Source organism: Rhinolophus sinicus, chromosome 15, assembly GCF_057876585.1.
Source record: "Rhinolophus sinicus isolate RSI-liver-muscle chromosome 15, RSI-T2T, whole genome shotgun sequence".
Classification (NCBI taxonomy): Eukaryota; Metazoa; Chordata; class Mammalia; order Chiroptera; family Rhinolophidae; genus Rhinolophus; species Rhinolophus sinicus.
The window spans coordinates 90,790,363-90,806,660 of NC_142515.1; the positions used below are offsets into that span (position 1 = coordinate 90,790,363).

The 16,298-nt window shown below is 45.4% G+C and overlaps 1 protein-coding gene across 2 annotated transcripts in view; it reads right to left on the reverse strand.

The window, feature by feature from the left end:
- The window catches only part of BIN3 (bridging integrator 3), a 38,313-nt gene extending 24,490 nt beyond the window's left edge, over positions 1-13,823 (reverse strand). The window contains exon 1 of one of the 2 annotated variants that reach the window (XM_019714606.3): positions 13,716-13,823. In XM_019714606.3, coding sequence (XP_019570165.1) covers positions 13,716-13,723 — 8 coding nt within the window. In that variant the 5' untranslated portion in view covers positions 13,724-13,823. Of the gene's footprint in view, positions 1-13,519; positions 13,665-13,715 lie in introns of those variants that run through there. The other variant, XM_074338236.2, reaches the window with a different exon arrangement.
- Between the last annotated feature and the right edge of the window lie 2,475 nt (positions 13,824-16,298).

Consider the following 16,298-nt stretch of genomic DNA (forward strand, 5'->3'; position numbering starts at 1 on the left):
CTACTGTTTTTATCAATCATCTGTCTGATACACCTCTATATTTATTTGCCTGCACTTTTTGGCTGCATAGTCTATGATTGACTCTTCATGTGACACAGATTTGGTAACACTGTTTGAGAAAAAAGAAAGATAATTCAGCCTTTCCTCTAGTATGGTTGATTGAAATTTGTTTTCTATTACTGACAGTTCAGAAAAGCTTTTTTCCCAACTTACTTGTAATATATAAATTTTAGGATTGTTGTAAAATTTAGGAAAATTTCATGTTTCTTTCATAAATAAACTATGATTTCAGGGCACATTTCAAGCTTTCTTGTACGGTGACTAATTTTAACGCTGTCTGCGTTAATGAGATTAACTGATTTGTCACTGGTATCCTTGTTGGAGGGCGTATCATGAGTTCTATGCTATCTTCCTTATGCCTTTCATGTTATGTCCACCAGGAATTGACATGTTTTATCAATGTGTTCTATGATTTGCTTCTCCTCTTCATTTTGGATTATCAAACAATCATCACTCCTATTTAAAATTGATCTCGTTCTCTTAATCACTACCTTTTGGTACAATTTTAAAATATTTTGTTACACTTTACTTGATTTCAGAATATACTGATTTAATTGCTCACCTTTGTCACTTTTGTGTTCTATTTTTTATTCAATTTTCTCCTTAGTTTTAAAATAAATTTTAAAATGACCAAAAACAAAAAACAAGCAAAAAAAAAAAAGAACAAAAAACCCCACAATACTTTGTATATTTCCAACTCAGGAAGCTGTAATTTCTCACTTGTTTTATTAACGGTTTCCAAAAATGTCTTTACAAACTGCAGCTAAAACAGCATATTCCCAATTCAACCTCTACCCCCTGTCCTATCCCCCAAAAGGCGTAGGCTACTCCAAAGCTGCCTAAGAAGAAAAAGGAGGAAGGCAGAGGTTTTCTTAACTGAGAGCAGCATAAATACATTCCAAAGTTTATAAAACACAGGATCATATGAACACATGCCTAGGGCTCCTTCTAAGGGCCTTGGTCCATGCAAGCAAAGGGCCCTGAAGGTTAAGCTTTATTAGTGTCACAGTAAATCCACTTTGTGTGCCCTAGGATAGAAACTCCGCTTCACACTCTCCAGGAGTGGGGTCCCTTCATTCTTTTGGTAGGGTGAGGCAGGGACAGTCTTGGTGAGGCAGGGACAGTCTTAGTGAGTCGAGGAGATGGTAGGGCTCTCAACTTAATCATGAACAGTTTTCAACCAACCTCCTGATCTCAGGGCTCAGCTTCACTCCACTTCTAGAAGTACCTAGTGCCACCAATTCCTGAACCTTTGAGGATTCTGTGATGTAAATTGGATGGCTCTTGATTTTCCTAAATGTCAGTTTAGGCTTTTGTGGAACTGCTAAGTCAGTCACCTCATGTAATTGTATTCCAGTTACCAAATGTTGTTCATGTCGCTTCTGTTCTCCCTGAATTTGTAGATTTATGCCTTTAAAAAATTGCTTTACTGTGCTTTGTGTGGGATTTGTGAGGGAGATAAATTAGATGTATGTATTTGATCTGTCACCTTTACTCAGAACCTGAGTAATTAATTTTTAAATAGCAGCTTTATTGAGATATAATTCACATACCATTACATTCATCCTTTTAAAGTATATTTGGAGAGTTGTGCAACTAATCACCACTATCGAATTTCAGGAAATTTTCATCACCCCAAAAAGAATCTGGTTTCTAGTAGCTATCACCCCTCATTTCCCCTATCCCCACAGCCCCCGAGGCTACCATTAATCTACTTTCTGTCTCTGTGGATTTGCCCCTTCTGGACACTTCGTATAAATGGAATTATATAATATGTAGCCTTTTGTGTTGACTTCTTTCACTTAGCAAATGTTTTTAAGGATTATGCCTGTTGTAGCATGTGTTAGTACTTCATTCCTTTTTTATCACTGAATAATATTCTATTGTATGGCTACACCACATTTTGTTTATCCATTCATAAGGTGATGGACATCTGGGTTGTTTCCGCTTTGGGGCTATTATGAATAATGCTGCTATGGACATTCGTTTACAGATTTTTGTGTAGACATATTTTCATTTCGCTTGGGTATGTTTGTAGGAATGAATTGCTGGGCCACATGGTAAGTCTATGTCTAACATTCTGAGGAACTGCCACACTGTTTTCTAAAGTGGTTGCACCATTTTACATTCCTACCAGCAGCGTATGAGGATTCCAATCTCTCCATCTCCTCACCAACACTGGTCATTGTCTGTCTTTTACAATTTTATCCATTCTATTGGTATGAGGGCTATTGTACTGTGGCTTTGATTTGCATTTCTCTAATAACTAATGATGCTGAGCATCTTTTTATGTACCTATTGGTCATGTGTATATCTTCTTTGGAGAAACATTTATTCAAGTCCTTTGCCTATTTTTAAAATGGGTGTTTTATTTTTTATTGTTAACTTATAAAAAGTTCTTTATATTTCTGGGTACCAGTCCCTAATCAGATATATCATTTGCAAATATTTTTTCCCTTTTGTGAGTTTCTCACTTTCTTAATGATGTCCTTTGAAGCACAAGAACTTTAGATTTTGAATAAGTCTATAATCTATTTTTTTCTTTTGTTGTTTATGCTTTTGGTATCATATCTAAGAATTCTTTGCCAAATCCAAGGTCATGAAGATTCATCTCTATGTTTTCTTCTTAGAGTTCTATAATTTCAGCTCTTACATTTAGATCTTCGGTCCATTTTGAGTTAATTTTTGTTATGGTGTGAGGTAAGGGTCCACCTTCAATTCTTTTGCATGTGGACATCCAGTTGTCCCAGAACTGTTTGTTGAAAAGACTATTTCTTCTCTGTTGAACTGTCCTGGCATCCTTGTTAAAAATCAACTGACCATAAAAATAAAAAATTATTTCTGGACTCTCAATTCTACTCCATTGATCTACAGGTCTATCTTCATGCCGGTACTGTCTTAATTACTGTAGATCTACAGTAAGTTTTGAGATTGGGAAGTATGAGTCCTCCAACTTTGTTCTTCTTTATTGAGATTGTTCTGGCTATCCTGCATCCCTTGCAATTCCATGTGAATTTTAGTGGTTTATTTTTTATATTTAAATCTTTACTCCATTTAGAGTTTGAGTGTATAGCTAGCCAGTTGTTTTGACATGATTTAAAAAATAAAATGATTTTTCAAATATCTTCCTGTTCCTAGTTTATGAAAAGATACAAAGATTGGAATTTTGAATTATATCAATGCCTTTTCAGCATGCCTTTAGATGACCAGTTTGTTCTCCTACGAACTAGTATTGTGAAGAACTATCAAATACATTTCCTAAGACAGAGCCATCCTTTTGTTACTGAAGTAAACTCCGCTTGGTAAAGGGTACAGGTTGATTAACTTTGATGTGTATACATCTGGCTTTCTGATTATGACACATTAAGCACCTCAAAGGCAGGGATGGGATATTACGCTTCTTTGTAACTCCTGTACCTACTGCACTACGCACAGTGCTATTTTGAACCTTCCACTGAATGAATATTCAGTAAACAGGGACCTCCTTTATGCCTGGGTTCTATGGCCATCAGGATGAACAAGAAAGACTCATTCTATGATCTCATGGAGCTTATAGTCTAGTTTTATGCACATAGTAAGAACTGAATGAATGATCAAATGAATGAGTAAAATAAGTACATTGCCCCCAGGGCCCTGTAACATACCACACGCTAAGGGTCCTGAGAAAAGCTACTCTCAGATAAGGCCATAAAGAACAAAGAAGGGTAATATCATGGGCTTCGGTCTCCCTATCCTAGCTTACTACGACAAAGACTAAAAAGGGTAACACCAGCCACAAGTACCAGCTGGGGTCAAGGGAAAGTACATTCAGTGGAGATCCAGGAAACGGAGCCCGTCTTTGGCACTGGCAGGAAAGCCTGGTGAAGTTATCAGAGTATGGGTCAAGGGAAAACATTTTAAAAAGCCTAAGGGGAAATACAAAGGGAGAAGCGTCTCCTGGGTTTATTCCAAGGCTGCCAAATGGCAGATATGCTCCACTCTGCCAGAGAAACAGCCAGAACATTAGGCCAGGCGCCCTGAAGGAAGGATCCAATTCTCTGCTCTGAAGTGGTGGTGAGGGGAAAGTGAGAGGAAAGAGCAACAACTGCACTTCAGCCCACATTTCTGCCTCTTCTTCTCACGGAGGTCCCGATTCCATCCCTGGGGTCCCAGTCCCCTGCTGGAACGCGGGGACTTCCGCAGGAGAAACAGCTGCTTTGGAAAGCATGCGGCAGACTGACAGCATCACAGCATCTGCCAGAGCAGCGCTGTCCTGGCATAGCTGGGGTTATGGGGCCGAGGCTGGCAGTCCTCCAGGCCACGGACAGGCTCCCAGGGCTTCAGGAGTTTGGTTCCCCCTCCTTCCAGCTTTCCTCGCTCTCCCTTCAGAATTGGGTGGGTCAGCAGAGGTCTAGGGAGAAGACAGGGCTTGCTCCCCAGAGAATCTCTATGTTCCAGAAGAAATCAAGAGGACTCTGAGCTCCCAGCCTCTGAAGCAGGAGTCCTTCCTTGGTTCTACTTCCCATTCCATAAATATGAGCACCAGAGGGCAGAAGAAGGGATATTTTGGTCTCAGCAGCAAAATGAAGAAAACATTTTTCTCAACACTACCCTTCTCCAACCCCCAACATGCCCCACCTCAGAAAAGAAAAAAAAGTTGTGTGTGTACAGAGGGAAAAGAGGGGAAAAGGTTCTATTTTCCTTCACAATACACAAAAGTCAACAGGATGTTCTCCAAAGCTACAAATATACTTTTTCAAACAGTAAATATCTCTATTAGCAGCATGATGCCAGTTGGCTAATTCTGTCTGTCTCAGTGAAACCTTTCCCAAAAAACTCCTGCTCTTGTGTAATGTCTACTTACAAAAACAGCTCTTTTGCATTTTCAATGTGCTAGGTTTCTCAATCTTTTGTTTCCCCACCCCCTTCTACTGCAGAGGCAGAGACAAGAGGCAAGCCCAGATGGCAGTTGGGGGTCACCCCAGCAGATCCCTCCAGCCCTGCCTACTTTGGAGAGTCCGCCACTTCCATTACAAAGAAAAGTGTCAAGACGCTAAAACCCACACATTGTTCCCTGGTCTTCACTTAGCCTCCTGAATTTGTTTCTACTGAATGTGAATGAGCCCAGGCCTGGCTTGGGGTTGGAAAGAGCCTGGAAATGATTCAGTCTACCCCACCTATATCTTTCTGATATCTTTAGCTGGGCAAACATCTCCGTTTTGGGGGCCGAGGGGCGGTGAGGGAGGTGAGAATGAAGGGAGGGCTGTGCAAAGAGTAGGCGGCAGTTGATAGTGGCTGAAATCCTGGCTCCTGGGGGAGTGGTCTGGGCCTGAGTCACCGACTCGGCAAGAGCAGGAAGGTGGGCGAAAGGGAGCAGCTTCTGCAGGCTGGAAGGACAAGCCCTCCTCCCCCCATCCTTCTGTTACTTGATCCCTGGGCCATTGCCATCTCTGGTCCGAGGCCCCACCACGGCTACCACCACCTTGACAATGAGAGAAAACGCAGGGCTAGGGCCAGGGCAGGGCTTACAGAGAGTCAGCTGGCTCCGGCAGAGCAGCTGCTGTTGGATGCCATCCTCTCTGAAGGGCCAGCTGGCCACAGTGCCAACGGGCCAAAGAAAGTTCAGCCGAAGCAAGGACATGAGGGACCCCATCTAAGGGGAAACGAACTGAGCTGTCAAGGATCCATTTCTGGTGCCTATGTCCACAGTCTGTCGTCCAGCCCACCTCAGTCCTTCCCTTAATTTAGCTGGATCTGAAACAAAAGCACACAGAACGCTATCCTGCCTTGCTACCAGGCCGAGGAGGTATGTGCGTGTTTAAAAATAAAAGGCACGCCTCTGTGACTTGGACCAGAACAGTCGCCTAGCTCAGCTAAGATCCCTCCTGCCCCAGTGCTCCCCAGGCTGACCTCTAAATAGTAAAGCCAGAATGAATTACAGAATGTTGAATGAGATCATCTAGCCAAAGTGACCACGTATTGAGTATATGCTAGTGCGGGTTTCTGTGCTCGGTGCTTCTGATCCGTCAGTTCATTGCAAGTGGTGCACTCCTGCACCTCACACAAGAGACGGCGCACTGGATACGGGGAGGGACCCTGGGGCCAGACCACTTGGGTTCAAGTCCTGGCTCTGCCAATTGCCAGCTGAGAGACTTTGGACAAGTTATCTGACTTTCCTGTGTCTCAGTTTCCTTGTCTATAAAACAGGATAATAATACCTATCTTCTCGGGTCGCTGTGAAGGCTAAATGAGCTTAATGAGTTTAACGATTAAAACTGTTCCTAAGATACAGTAAGTAGCCTCTGTAAGTATTTGTTGTAAAGATGGTGGTGGGGATATTTTGATGATGATGGTCAAACTGAGGCCCAGAGGGGGTGACCTGCCCAAAGTTCCACAGTGGTAAGTACGGTTAGGAAACCTGGAATGATTTTTTCACTGTTGGGGCAAGCCGTAGTCCCGTACCATAATGCACCACTACCAGCCCCAAGTTAATATGAGGTCTGATCGAAACATACAGTGAATGTTTAAATTTAAAAAAATTTATTACAGTAAAAGACACACTGCCATTAATCCCCCTCAAAATACTTCCTGTCATTTTGAATACACTTATCCCATCGTTCTTGCCACTTTCTGAAGCAGTTCTAGAAGTCCTCCTTTGTGAGTGTCTTTAATTGCGCTGTCGTGCCTGCCTCGATGTCCTGAATCGATTCAAAACGTTTTCTTTTCATGGTCATTTTGACTTTGGGGAAGAGCCAGAAGTCGCACGGTGCAAGATCCAGCGAATAAGGTGGATGAGGACACACTGTAATGTTTGTATTTGACAGAAATTGCTGTACCAGAAGCGATGTGTGACATGGAGTGTTGTCATGATGGAGGATGAAGTAAAGAGACTCACGAAAGAGGACTTCCAGAACTGCTTCAGAAACTGGCAAGAATGATGGGATAAGTGTGTTCGAAGTGAGGGGGAGTATTCTGAGGGGGATTAATGGCAATGTGTCTTTTACTGGAATAAATTTTTTAAAAATTTAAACATTCACCATATTTTTCGATCACACCCCACATATTTGCTTAAAATTAAGTGGTGACTTTGTCTTGAGAAGTACAAGGATTTGTGAAAGAAGTCTGGAGGCTGACGAAGCATCTAAAAGTCAAGAAAAGAGAGGAAGGCAAGCAATTCAGAGAGGGAGTCTGGATTTCCTTTTTCTGACAGCTCTTTAAGAAACTCCTAATATTTGACAGTCAAGTTATCACCTATTTTCACACCGTTAAGACAGGGAGGGGTAGAAAGTGGGTTTCCCCGTTTTATAAAAGGGAAACACAAGGCATTCCAAGGTGAAAGGTGTGTCCTGCTTACTCAACACGCCAGAGAGATGCCTCTGATTGCCACTCTGAGGAGCTGACAGTGGCTTAGGTGCAGACAGACTCTGAGAGGCAGCAGCCCAGCTCTTTCGCTTCAGCGGCTGGACAGCTACAAACAGTGAAGCATCTGACATCCTGTGCGTGTCTCCTGCTGCACAGGTGCCGGAGTTTCTCTGGGGGAGAGGTAGGTCTGTCTCTAACTGTGGGAGGTAGTGCAAAATCTCCAGTGGTCGTATCATTTTATACCCCCCACGCCCCTGCCCCCAGAAGTGGATGCAGGGTCCCATCGCTCCTCATCCTCAGATACTTGGCATTGCCAGTTCTTAACATTTTTGCCAGTCTGATGGCTGTGAAATGGCATCTTGTTGTTGGTTTAATGTGCTCTTCCCTGATGACTAACAAACCAAACATCTTAGTGTAGGCTTTTTGTCTACTTGGGTTTTCTTTTCTACAAAGTGATTGACAGTTTTCAAATCTATGGTTTAAGTTCTTACAAAGAACATGGCCAGTGTTCTCTACAGTTGTCCCCTCTGTATTTCTTATTATCACCCATGAGAAACAACCAAATAAACAAACAATACTACCTCTACCTTGCTGAAGTTACAGGTGTTAGCTTATAGTCTGAATATTTGTAACAGACTTCTAGATAAGTGTTTTTCAAACTGGGGTCTACGTAGAATACCTACTCCTCAATCATGTAAACTGTTACACATTAGTCCACTGTAAACATATCAAAATCAGTCATGAAGTCAACTGAAGTGGGTCATTCTATAAAAAATGAAATAGAACATAATAGAAAATATCAGAGTGCATCACACATATATTGAGTGAAACTTATTTCAAGTATAAATGTGTGTGTATGTGTTGTGATATCAAATGTATTTCTGACTGCAAGTTGTGGTCAAACTATTTTGGAAGCCATTGTCCAGGTTTATTTCCCTGGCTCCATTCTCTTTTCTGAGTTCCCCTATAGACCACTGCAAATTAACCTGACCAAAGCATTGCTTTTGGCATTACACTTCCCTGCTCAAAAACCTTCAATTTTCAAAAACTTAGGTTCAATTTCAACTCCTCAGCGTAGCACTGAAAAAGGACTTACGATGTGGCCCCACCTAGACCGTCGACTCGAATCAACGAAGCCTTTACCCAAAAACTGGCCTCCTGACTGTTTGCCCCAAATACTCTTGATGCATTGTCTCCACACACCTTTTTCAAGCTATTCTTCTCATTCACCACTGAAACAGTACACACTTGGGAGGTCAAGGTTCAGTTACAATCCCATCCTCTACTCGAAGTCTCTCTTGACGATGCCACACGGACATTTAGCGAGCCACTTTCACCCCTGTGAACCCCTGACACTTTCCACACACTGGCCAAAGACAGGGATCGATTTTTATAAGCTTCTGAATGTCCCCCAACATTTAGCACAGGCCCTAGTATTATAAAAATGTTCAATGTTCATTAAACCAAGTATTTACTAAGCATTATCTGTGAGCAACACACTAGACTGGGCCGTAGTTAGTGGATGAGCCATCAACATAATGGGTTTGGGAAAACACTTCTAATAGCTTAATGGCCAACTCGAAAGCTACCTCAACAGATTTACTTAAAGAGTGTGATACATAAGAAAACACCCTTGTCTAAGATGCTGTGGAACTCAAGATACTTGACTCTACTCCAAAATCTGGAAAAACTCCCTTCCCTCCTCATTACAAGCAGCTGAAATAAGAGAGAGGTGTTTTACATTTGTGACCAAAGCAATGTGGAAAACAGAATCTCAGAGCGTCCTCTGGGATCCCCATCTTCTGGGCATTACCACGCGCTCTAGCGGAGGAAGAGCTTGGCCTGTCCAAAGCCACAGAAGGAGTGAGTAGAGAGGCAGCCCCAGGCGGGGAGGCCCCAGAGTAGGAAGCAGCTGAGATGGTCCAGGATACCTGCAGGTCTGCAGGACACAGGACTTCCTCTATCACCTGTGTGACAACTGGTAACTTCCTGTGATTCACTACCAACCTGACAGTGTCCATACATGCTAGCAAAGTCAAATACCTTCCTCTAGGATCCTATCAGCTTGAGACTAGTCTTCCAGTTTGCTACTGTTCCTGCTCAACCGGGGAGAACACTCAGGAGACGCAGGTTTTGGTTCCAGTTCTGCCAGGTACTGTCTGAGTGAATTCTGAGAAGTTGTCAAAGGGAGATAACGAGACCTGGAATGCATACTTCCAAGGGTAAATGTGAAGCTGGAATCAGATAATGGCTGGGAAAGCAATTTGAAAAGTTAGAAGCACTATACAAATGTCAGATAGCAATGGCACTGCTAGAGGGAAAAGAGACTCCACTGAGAAAATGTTTGAAGCGGAATGGATGGTTCTGTCTGACCCGGCAATTTGTCGTCCTTTCTTGATGTTCCATTCATTTCATTTCACAATACTAGTTAGGTACCTACTATGTGCAAGATAGTATGTGCACACAAAGATGAAAAAGTTGTAGACCCTGCTCTCGTGGAGTTTACGTGGGAGAGGGGTGCACATTTGCGATGTGCGGGAGATTGGGGAAGTCCTACAGGAGAAACAGAGGAGAAAGTAGCTGGGGAGCGAGGAGGGAAGAGAACCATTACAGACAGCCTTAGAGAGTCTCAGGAGCCACGTCTTCCATCAGTCAGTTTAACAATAGCACTCTTAGAGGCTCTTCATTTCAGCAAGTGGCTTGTAGCTTATAGGTTTTTACCTTACAATTTTTCCTGAGCTAAGGCAAGTCAGTAAATTGGGAAAAAGTCCTCATTCATACATTCAATACACATTTACCGACTGTCGGGAAGAGTGCTACGAAGACAGTGGTGACCAAGAGATAGTCCCTGTTTTCAACAGCTCATAGATAGACTACTGGGTTCCAACACTAGGAAAGCAACTCAGCTTGGCAGGGTGTGGGGGGCCATTCAGGGAAGACCCTCAGCGAAAGGAGGTGAGGCCTGCTGTGACTCTTGAAGGATGAGTGGACACTGACCTGGTGGGCGGTGGACAGTGGAGGTGGGGAGTAAAGCCATTTCAGGCAGAGGGAACTGCACACACAGAGGAGCAGGGGCATGAGAAACCAGAAAAGGCTTGGACAAAGGAGCAAAGAGGGACAGCCACATCCAGAAGGGACTTATAAGCCATGACCCAAAGTTAGGCCTTTATCCTGAAGATATTGGGGAGGATGGATATACAGGGTGAGAACAGGAAGAAGGAAAAAAGGACGGACCCGAGAAATACCCATATTTAGCAGACAGAGATAGAAGAGCCCAGAAGAGTCGGAAAAGAGTCATATCTACACAGTCTCCATTCTTTTCACAACAGAATTGGATGATAAGTGTCAGCTGGGATTATCCATTCCCTGTTATAGCTGGAGAAAACAGGACTGCGAAAGGTTAAATGCTTGACCAGGCCACACTGTGAATGAGGGAAACAGAACCTGAACTCAGTACCAAAACTTGTCTGCACTGACTCTAATTTCTTCATTCTGAGTCAAACTCCTAGACCTCTAAGTATAGGAAGATTTCCTCCAGGACTCCTTTTCCTTGTCATCGAAACCTAAAAGCATCAAGGTGTGTGGTTCCAGGGAAGGCTACAATCCCTGGAGATAGGTAAGCCAGACTAATATCACTATTTTTTTTTTCAATATCACTATTCTTAATTCTACTTAATTCTCCTTTCATACCATAATAAACACAGACAGACACACACACACACACACAAAGACAGAGGGAAAACAGGGAGGTGGAAGGGAGAGCGAGAAGCACTTGGCTTGGAGCCCACAGGTGGATCAGTAACCTGAGATGTGAACCTCAAATGCTGTCTTCCTGGCAGACACACCACTGGGCCACCTTGCTGAAAGGCAGATAGGCGGATGGGTGGATGAGTGGATGGGTAGATGGTACAGGAAGGGGGTTGGTACCCACTAAACAAACAGGGGGTGGGCGGGCTGCATGCACAGAGGAAGCAGAGAACAAAGACCTCTCACTCTTCATGCAAAATCCACAGTGTACAAAGGGCATCAATATTGGACATTTCTCACTATGACATTTTGAAAGCCCAGAACAATGGTTACCCTCTGGAACTATGGGCTGTGTGCCCCTAGGCCTTATTCAATGATGGCTGGCATATCCCATATGCTTGGTGAACTTGACCTTGGGCATCAGCCTCCCATCATAGCTCTACGTCACTCTGGTCTCTTTCCCCACTGAGAATTCCAGTCTAGGATGAATGGCCGGATTCATTCTGGGAGCAGAAAAACCACTCCAGGAGTGAATCAGAAGGGCCCCGCCCCGGTCCCTTTGCCAGCCATTGAGGCAGGAACTGAGTGTAATTGTGTGCCCAGGCGCCGGTGCTGTTCCCCTCTCATGGAGAGGGGGTCAGCGTCCACGCACGAGATGACGTAGAAGCCCTCTAAGGAAGAAGAGAAAGGAATCTCAGCTTTGAGGGACAAAGCTGCCCTTTTGGTTGTGACCCTTAGTCCGAGGAGGTGCCAAGATGTGCATGTACTGGAAAACTAATTCTACTGGATAAAAAAAATCTCAGCTTTTGCTCTACAGCTAGTTGTCGGTTTCAATTCTCTCCAACCTGACAGTCTTTAGGAAATAGGCTACTACTAGTTTTTCAGGAAAAAATCCCAAAACTTTCTGCAAGACAAGTGGAAACAGCATGCCTCAGATCACCCAGAGAAGCCTTTCCCTTTAGTGGTCTCTGCTCTACTCTTCTCCTGATTTGTGAAGAAAATATCGATTTATTTTTTCAGATTGTAAATGCCAATGTAAGCAATATGAAGCACCTGTGCTTTCGTTCTGCTTTTTACCTTGAAAACTAGGGGAGAAAACTGCATCCTCAAGACACTGCAGGCAAGAGGACATGTACATCACAAGGTCGGGGACCCAGGCTGACACTTTAACGAAGTAATTCCTCTAGGGAAGGGAATGGAAGGACTGCCACTTTGCCCATCACTAACTAGGTTATAACAAGATGGGAAAGTTAGCTTTTTAAGGCTCCAGCCCCCTATTGGCCTCCTGAAGCAAAGGTGGAGGGAAAGGAGCAGCTCCTGCTGGGGCTTATTAGGGCATTGCTTGGGGCTTCCCTCCACGTGTGGGCGCCCAATGTCTGACATTTGTCCATCAATCTTCCTCTAAGAAGCAGGGGGGAAGGGGACAGAAATGGTTTAAATTTTACATTAGAGAGCTGTCCATGACACTGACGGACATCAGCTGCTTGTGGCCAGAACTTAGTCTCCACTGATGGCCAAATGTGAGCCTGTAAAAGATTTCCCAAAGAATAGTCTACTATCTTCATTCACCATAACTAGTTATTGCGCACTTAATTTCTGTAAAGAGACAGGCTACACTCTGAGGACAGCATGACAAACATGTTCCCTATGCCAATGGAACCTGGATTCCAAGAGTTGATTCATCTTGTATGCCTCCGGGGTCATACAAGCACAGTCAGGGTCCCCCTAGGTTTGGGTGTGTGGATATATAGGTGCTGGGGCCTGACGGGAAGGTCCTTTGGGCAAACAGAGTCTTACAAAATAGATCAACCATTAAACATTATGAAGTGTCTACTAGAGCCAAGCAAGTATCAGAGTTCTGTAGCTCTGGAATTGTGATTCTGTTAGAAACAAAGCCTCCCTGGCTTCTTTTCTCCAAGCCTGACAGTTCCCATGAGGTTTAAGCTTACTTATGTCTATTTCAGCTGTAGAGCAGCGAGTGGGGTAATGGCCCTGGAAATAATTAAAACTAATCCAATCCCATTGTGGGAGTGTGGGTGTGGGTGTTTAATTCTGGCCCCTTCCAAACGAGAAGCATGGTTTGCCTTTTGAAGACTGTTAAATGGTGCAAAGGTTAGTCATCTGAAAGCAAGTGGGTTTTGATCAGTGAACGGGGGCCCAGCCTGGCAGAGGGAGGGCCACAGCGCTGGGGCTGGCGGGAGCGGTGGAGTGATGTCCACAGAAAAGAGAGAAGACACTGCACCTCAACGGGTATTTCAAAGAGAAGGAAACAAGGAAGTCCCTCACTTCAAGCAACTGGGAGAAAACGGGACCGGCTCCTTGAAACATTAAGAGTCAGGAAACGAGACAGACGCGGGACCCCCGGGCCTACCTCCCGGTGAGCCTTGCCGAGGGATGGAGACTCCGGCAGAGCACCGGGGAAGGCCCCTCGAACCGGGGCCAGCCGGGCCCGGCCCTGCGCGGAGGGTCTGTGCGGGCAGCGCGGGCGAGGGGACTCAGAGGGACGCAGGGCGAGGCGCATCGCGGGCCTGCGGCTCCAGCGGTCCTGCCGCCGGGGCCTCACTCACCAGCTCATGGTCCCGAACCTGGCCCCGTCGCTGGGGTCCTCCACCGCAACTCGGTCCTCGGGGATCACTTCCGGATTCAGCCAGTCTCCAGGAAGTGACGTGGACCCCGCCCCCTCTGCCCGGAAGAGGCGGCTGGAAAGGTGCGGCCCGGCGTGTTAACCCTTCCGCCGCCGCGGGCTTCCCGCGGAGGTGCCCTGGCCCGCGACCAGGCGCTGGCTTGGGGACTCCGGACTCAGCCTTGGGGACTCAGCCTGTGGCGGGGCATGAGGACCCCTGGGCGCGTTTTCACCTTTCAGGACTAACTTGTAAATTCTCTTCCGCTGACGACACGTGTCGCTTAACCGGGTGATTGCCTGGTTTTTCTGTCTGGAAAGAGGTTTTTAAGCCAGAGACAAGTAGCAGTAATTGTCTAGGGGGGAAGGAGACAATGGGGAGGGAGTCTGAGGGATACTTATATTCCCTGTATGCTCTTTTGTCTCTTTTACATTTTGTACCCTGTACACGCGTGACCTGTTACAAATACATGGATCTTTCCCCTCCAAGATGGCACAGGGCTGGCTCTGAATATAAATAGAATAGGTGCTTTTCAGGTTGGATTGTTCTGTGGATTTACTCAACACAAGAGGACAAAACGCTCACCTCTACAGAGCCCAAGTGATGTGAATGGTCCCATTCTTTCTACTCATTCATTTTCAAACACTATTTGAGCTCCTCTAATGTGCCAGGCACTGTGCCAACCTCAAGGATACAACTGGAAAAAAGAAGTACGGATCCTGCCCTTATGCCCTCCCAGACTTACTTACCTGGAGGGCGAGGTAAACAGGTAACTAAGTAATAATAGATGATGGGAAAGAACAGGGGCTGTGGCAGCCTGTAAGGGGCCCCTGTAAGCTGCACATGGGGTTTTATTGAGGGCGTCCAGGAGGACACTGTGTAAACCAAGTTTTGAAGGTGAATCATGCTAGCCAGGTGAACCTGAGGTGAGAGCTGGGGAGGGTCCAGGCAGAGGGAACTTATCTTGGCTGAGAAGAGGACTGAGTTCCAGGCAAGCAGCTCACTTGCCTCAGGTCTTACAAAGTCAGAATTCAGAGCCTTGGTCCATCAAAAGCTTCCTAGGGTTCTGGTTCATGTTGGCCTCCTCACCTCCACGAAACTCCCTGCCTTAGAAGAGAGAGGAGCAGACAATGAGGTTTGTGTGGGTAACTGCTGGGCCTCCAGGGGTCTTCTCTCTAGGAATTCTCCTCCTTCAGGTGGACTGTAGCGTTTTAGGGGCTGCTTGGAGAGGAGCTAAGCCAATGAACTAGAGCAGAGGATGGTTATAATTTGTTCTGACCTCCCAGGGCAGGGGAGAGGGCTTGGCCAAGAGGATTAGGGGAGCTCCGAGGACCATCCACAGGAGGTAGTCTCTCATTTGTGTTTTCTATAGAGTTTGACTCACTAAAGTTTTTCCAATAGAGGGTGGGCCTCCAAACATATCACACAGATCAGCTCATCACCATGTTAATCTTCAGTAAACAGGCCAAAATGAGCACTAGAGCAACCTTGAAGAGTAAAGATAAAGAGGGTGAAGGGCAGCCGGGGCCGAGATTTTGAGCAAAGGGGAGGACAGTCCATTGCACACAGTGTGATGGATGGAAAAGGGGTGGGTGCTGAGTTTTTATGAACCTCCTGGCTCTTTAGCATTTGTGGAGGGCTTCCCCACCTGCGTCTTCCTTTTTCCATACTGTCTCCCTTGGTTACCCACAGTACTAAAGCATTTCCAAAAGTATTAGCCTAGGCAGCCGCCACATCCCAGAGGAAGTCTGTTTCAGGATTTGGTAGACATATCCCACAAGGTAAGAATGATGAATTCTAGACTAAGAGTCTAGAGGGGTCCTGGGCTCTAGTTCCATCTTTGATCCTACAACTGACCCAAGACAAGTCACATCCCTCTCTCGGTCTTGGTCCCATTATCTAGAGGATGAGTTGTTGGATAACGTCGCCAAAGTTGCCAACATTTTGATGTTCTAAGTTGACAGTCTTGTTGACTCCAGAGGCTTTTGAGAAACAGGGGAATGGGGAAGCATGTAGGGTGGGGCCTGAAAAGAGAGGCAAGCTGAGAGAGCCGATTTGAGGTCAGTGATGTCTGGGGATGAAGCCAAACATAAACCTTCTGGGAGGGAAGGATTTAGCCTGAGGCCCACTGCAGCTGTGCTGCTTACCTCCAACCCTGAATCTTTAATGTAGCCAGCAGGACCTTTGAGGTACTGGGAAGAGTGCTGGCCTCCCAAGAGTGTGTCTGGAAAGTGCCTGCTCTGAGCTGAGCTCTGTCTCCTTATCTGAGACTCATTTGCTTGCTTAAGGTGTACTGGGTTGAGGATGGATGATGGTCAGGTATCCTGTTGTCCTGTGGACCCATATTTTCCCTCCATGAGCACAACATCCCATGTAGCATTGATGCTGAACACAAGGAAGCACAACCCACCTCCCACTGTCGTGGAAAACTCAACTGCAGGGTCTGCAGACCCAGGGCTGGAAGCTATGTCTTTCTTTTTTTAGAACCAGAGGATGGCACCGTACAGTTTGATCCTGCCCCTTCAGGGT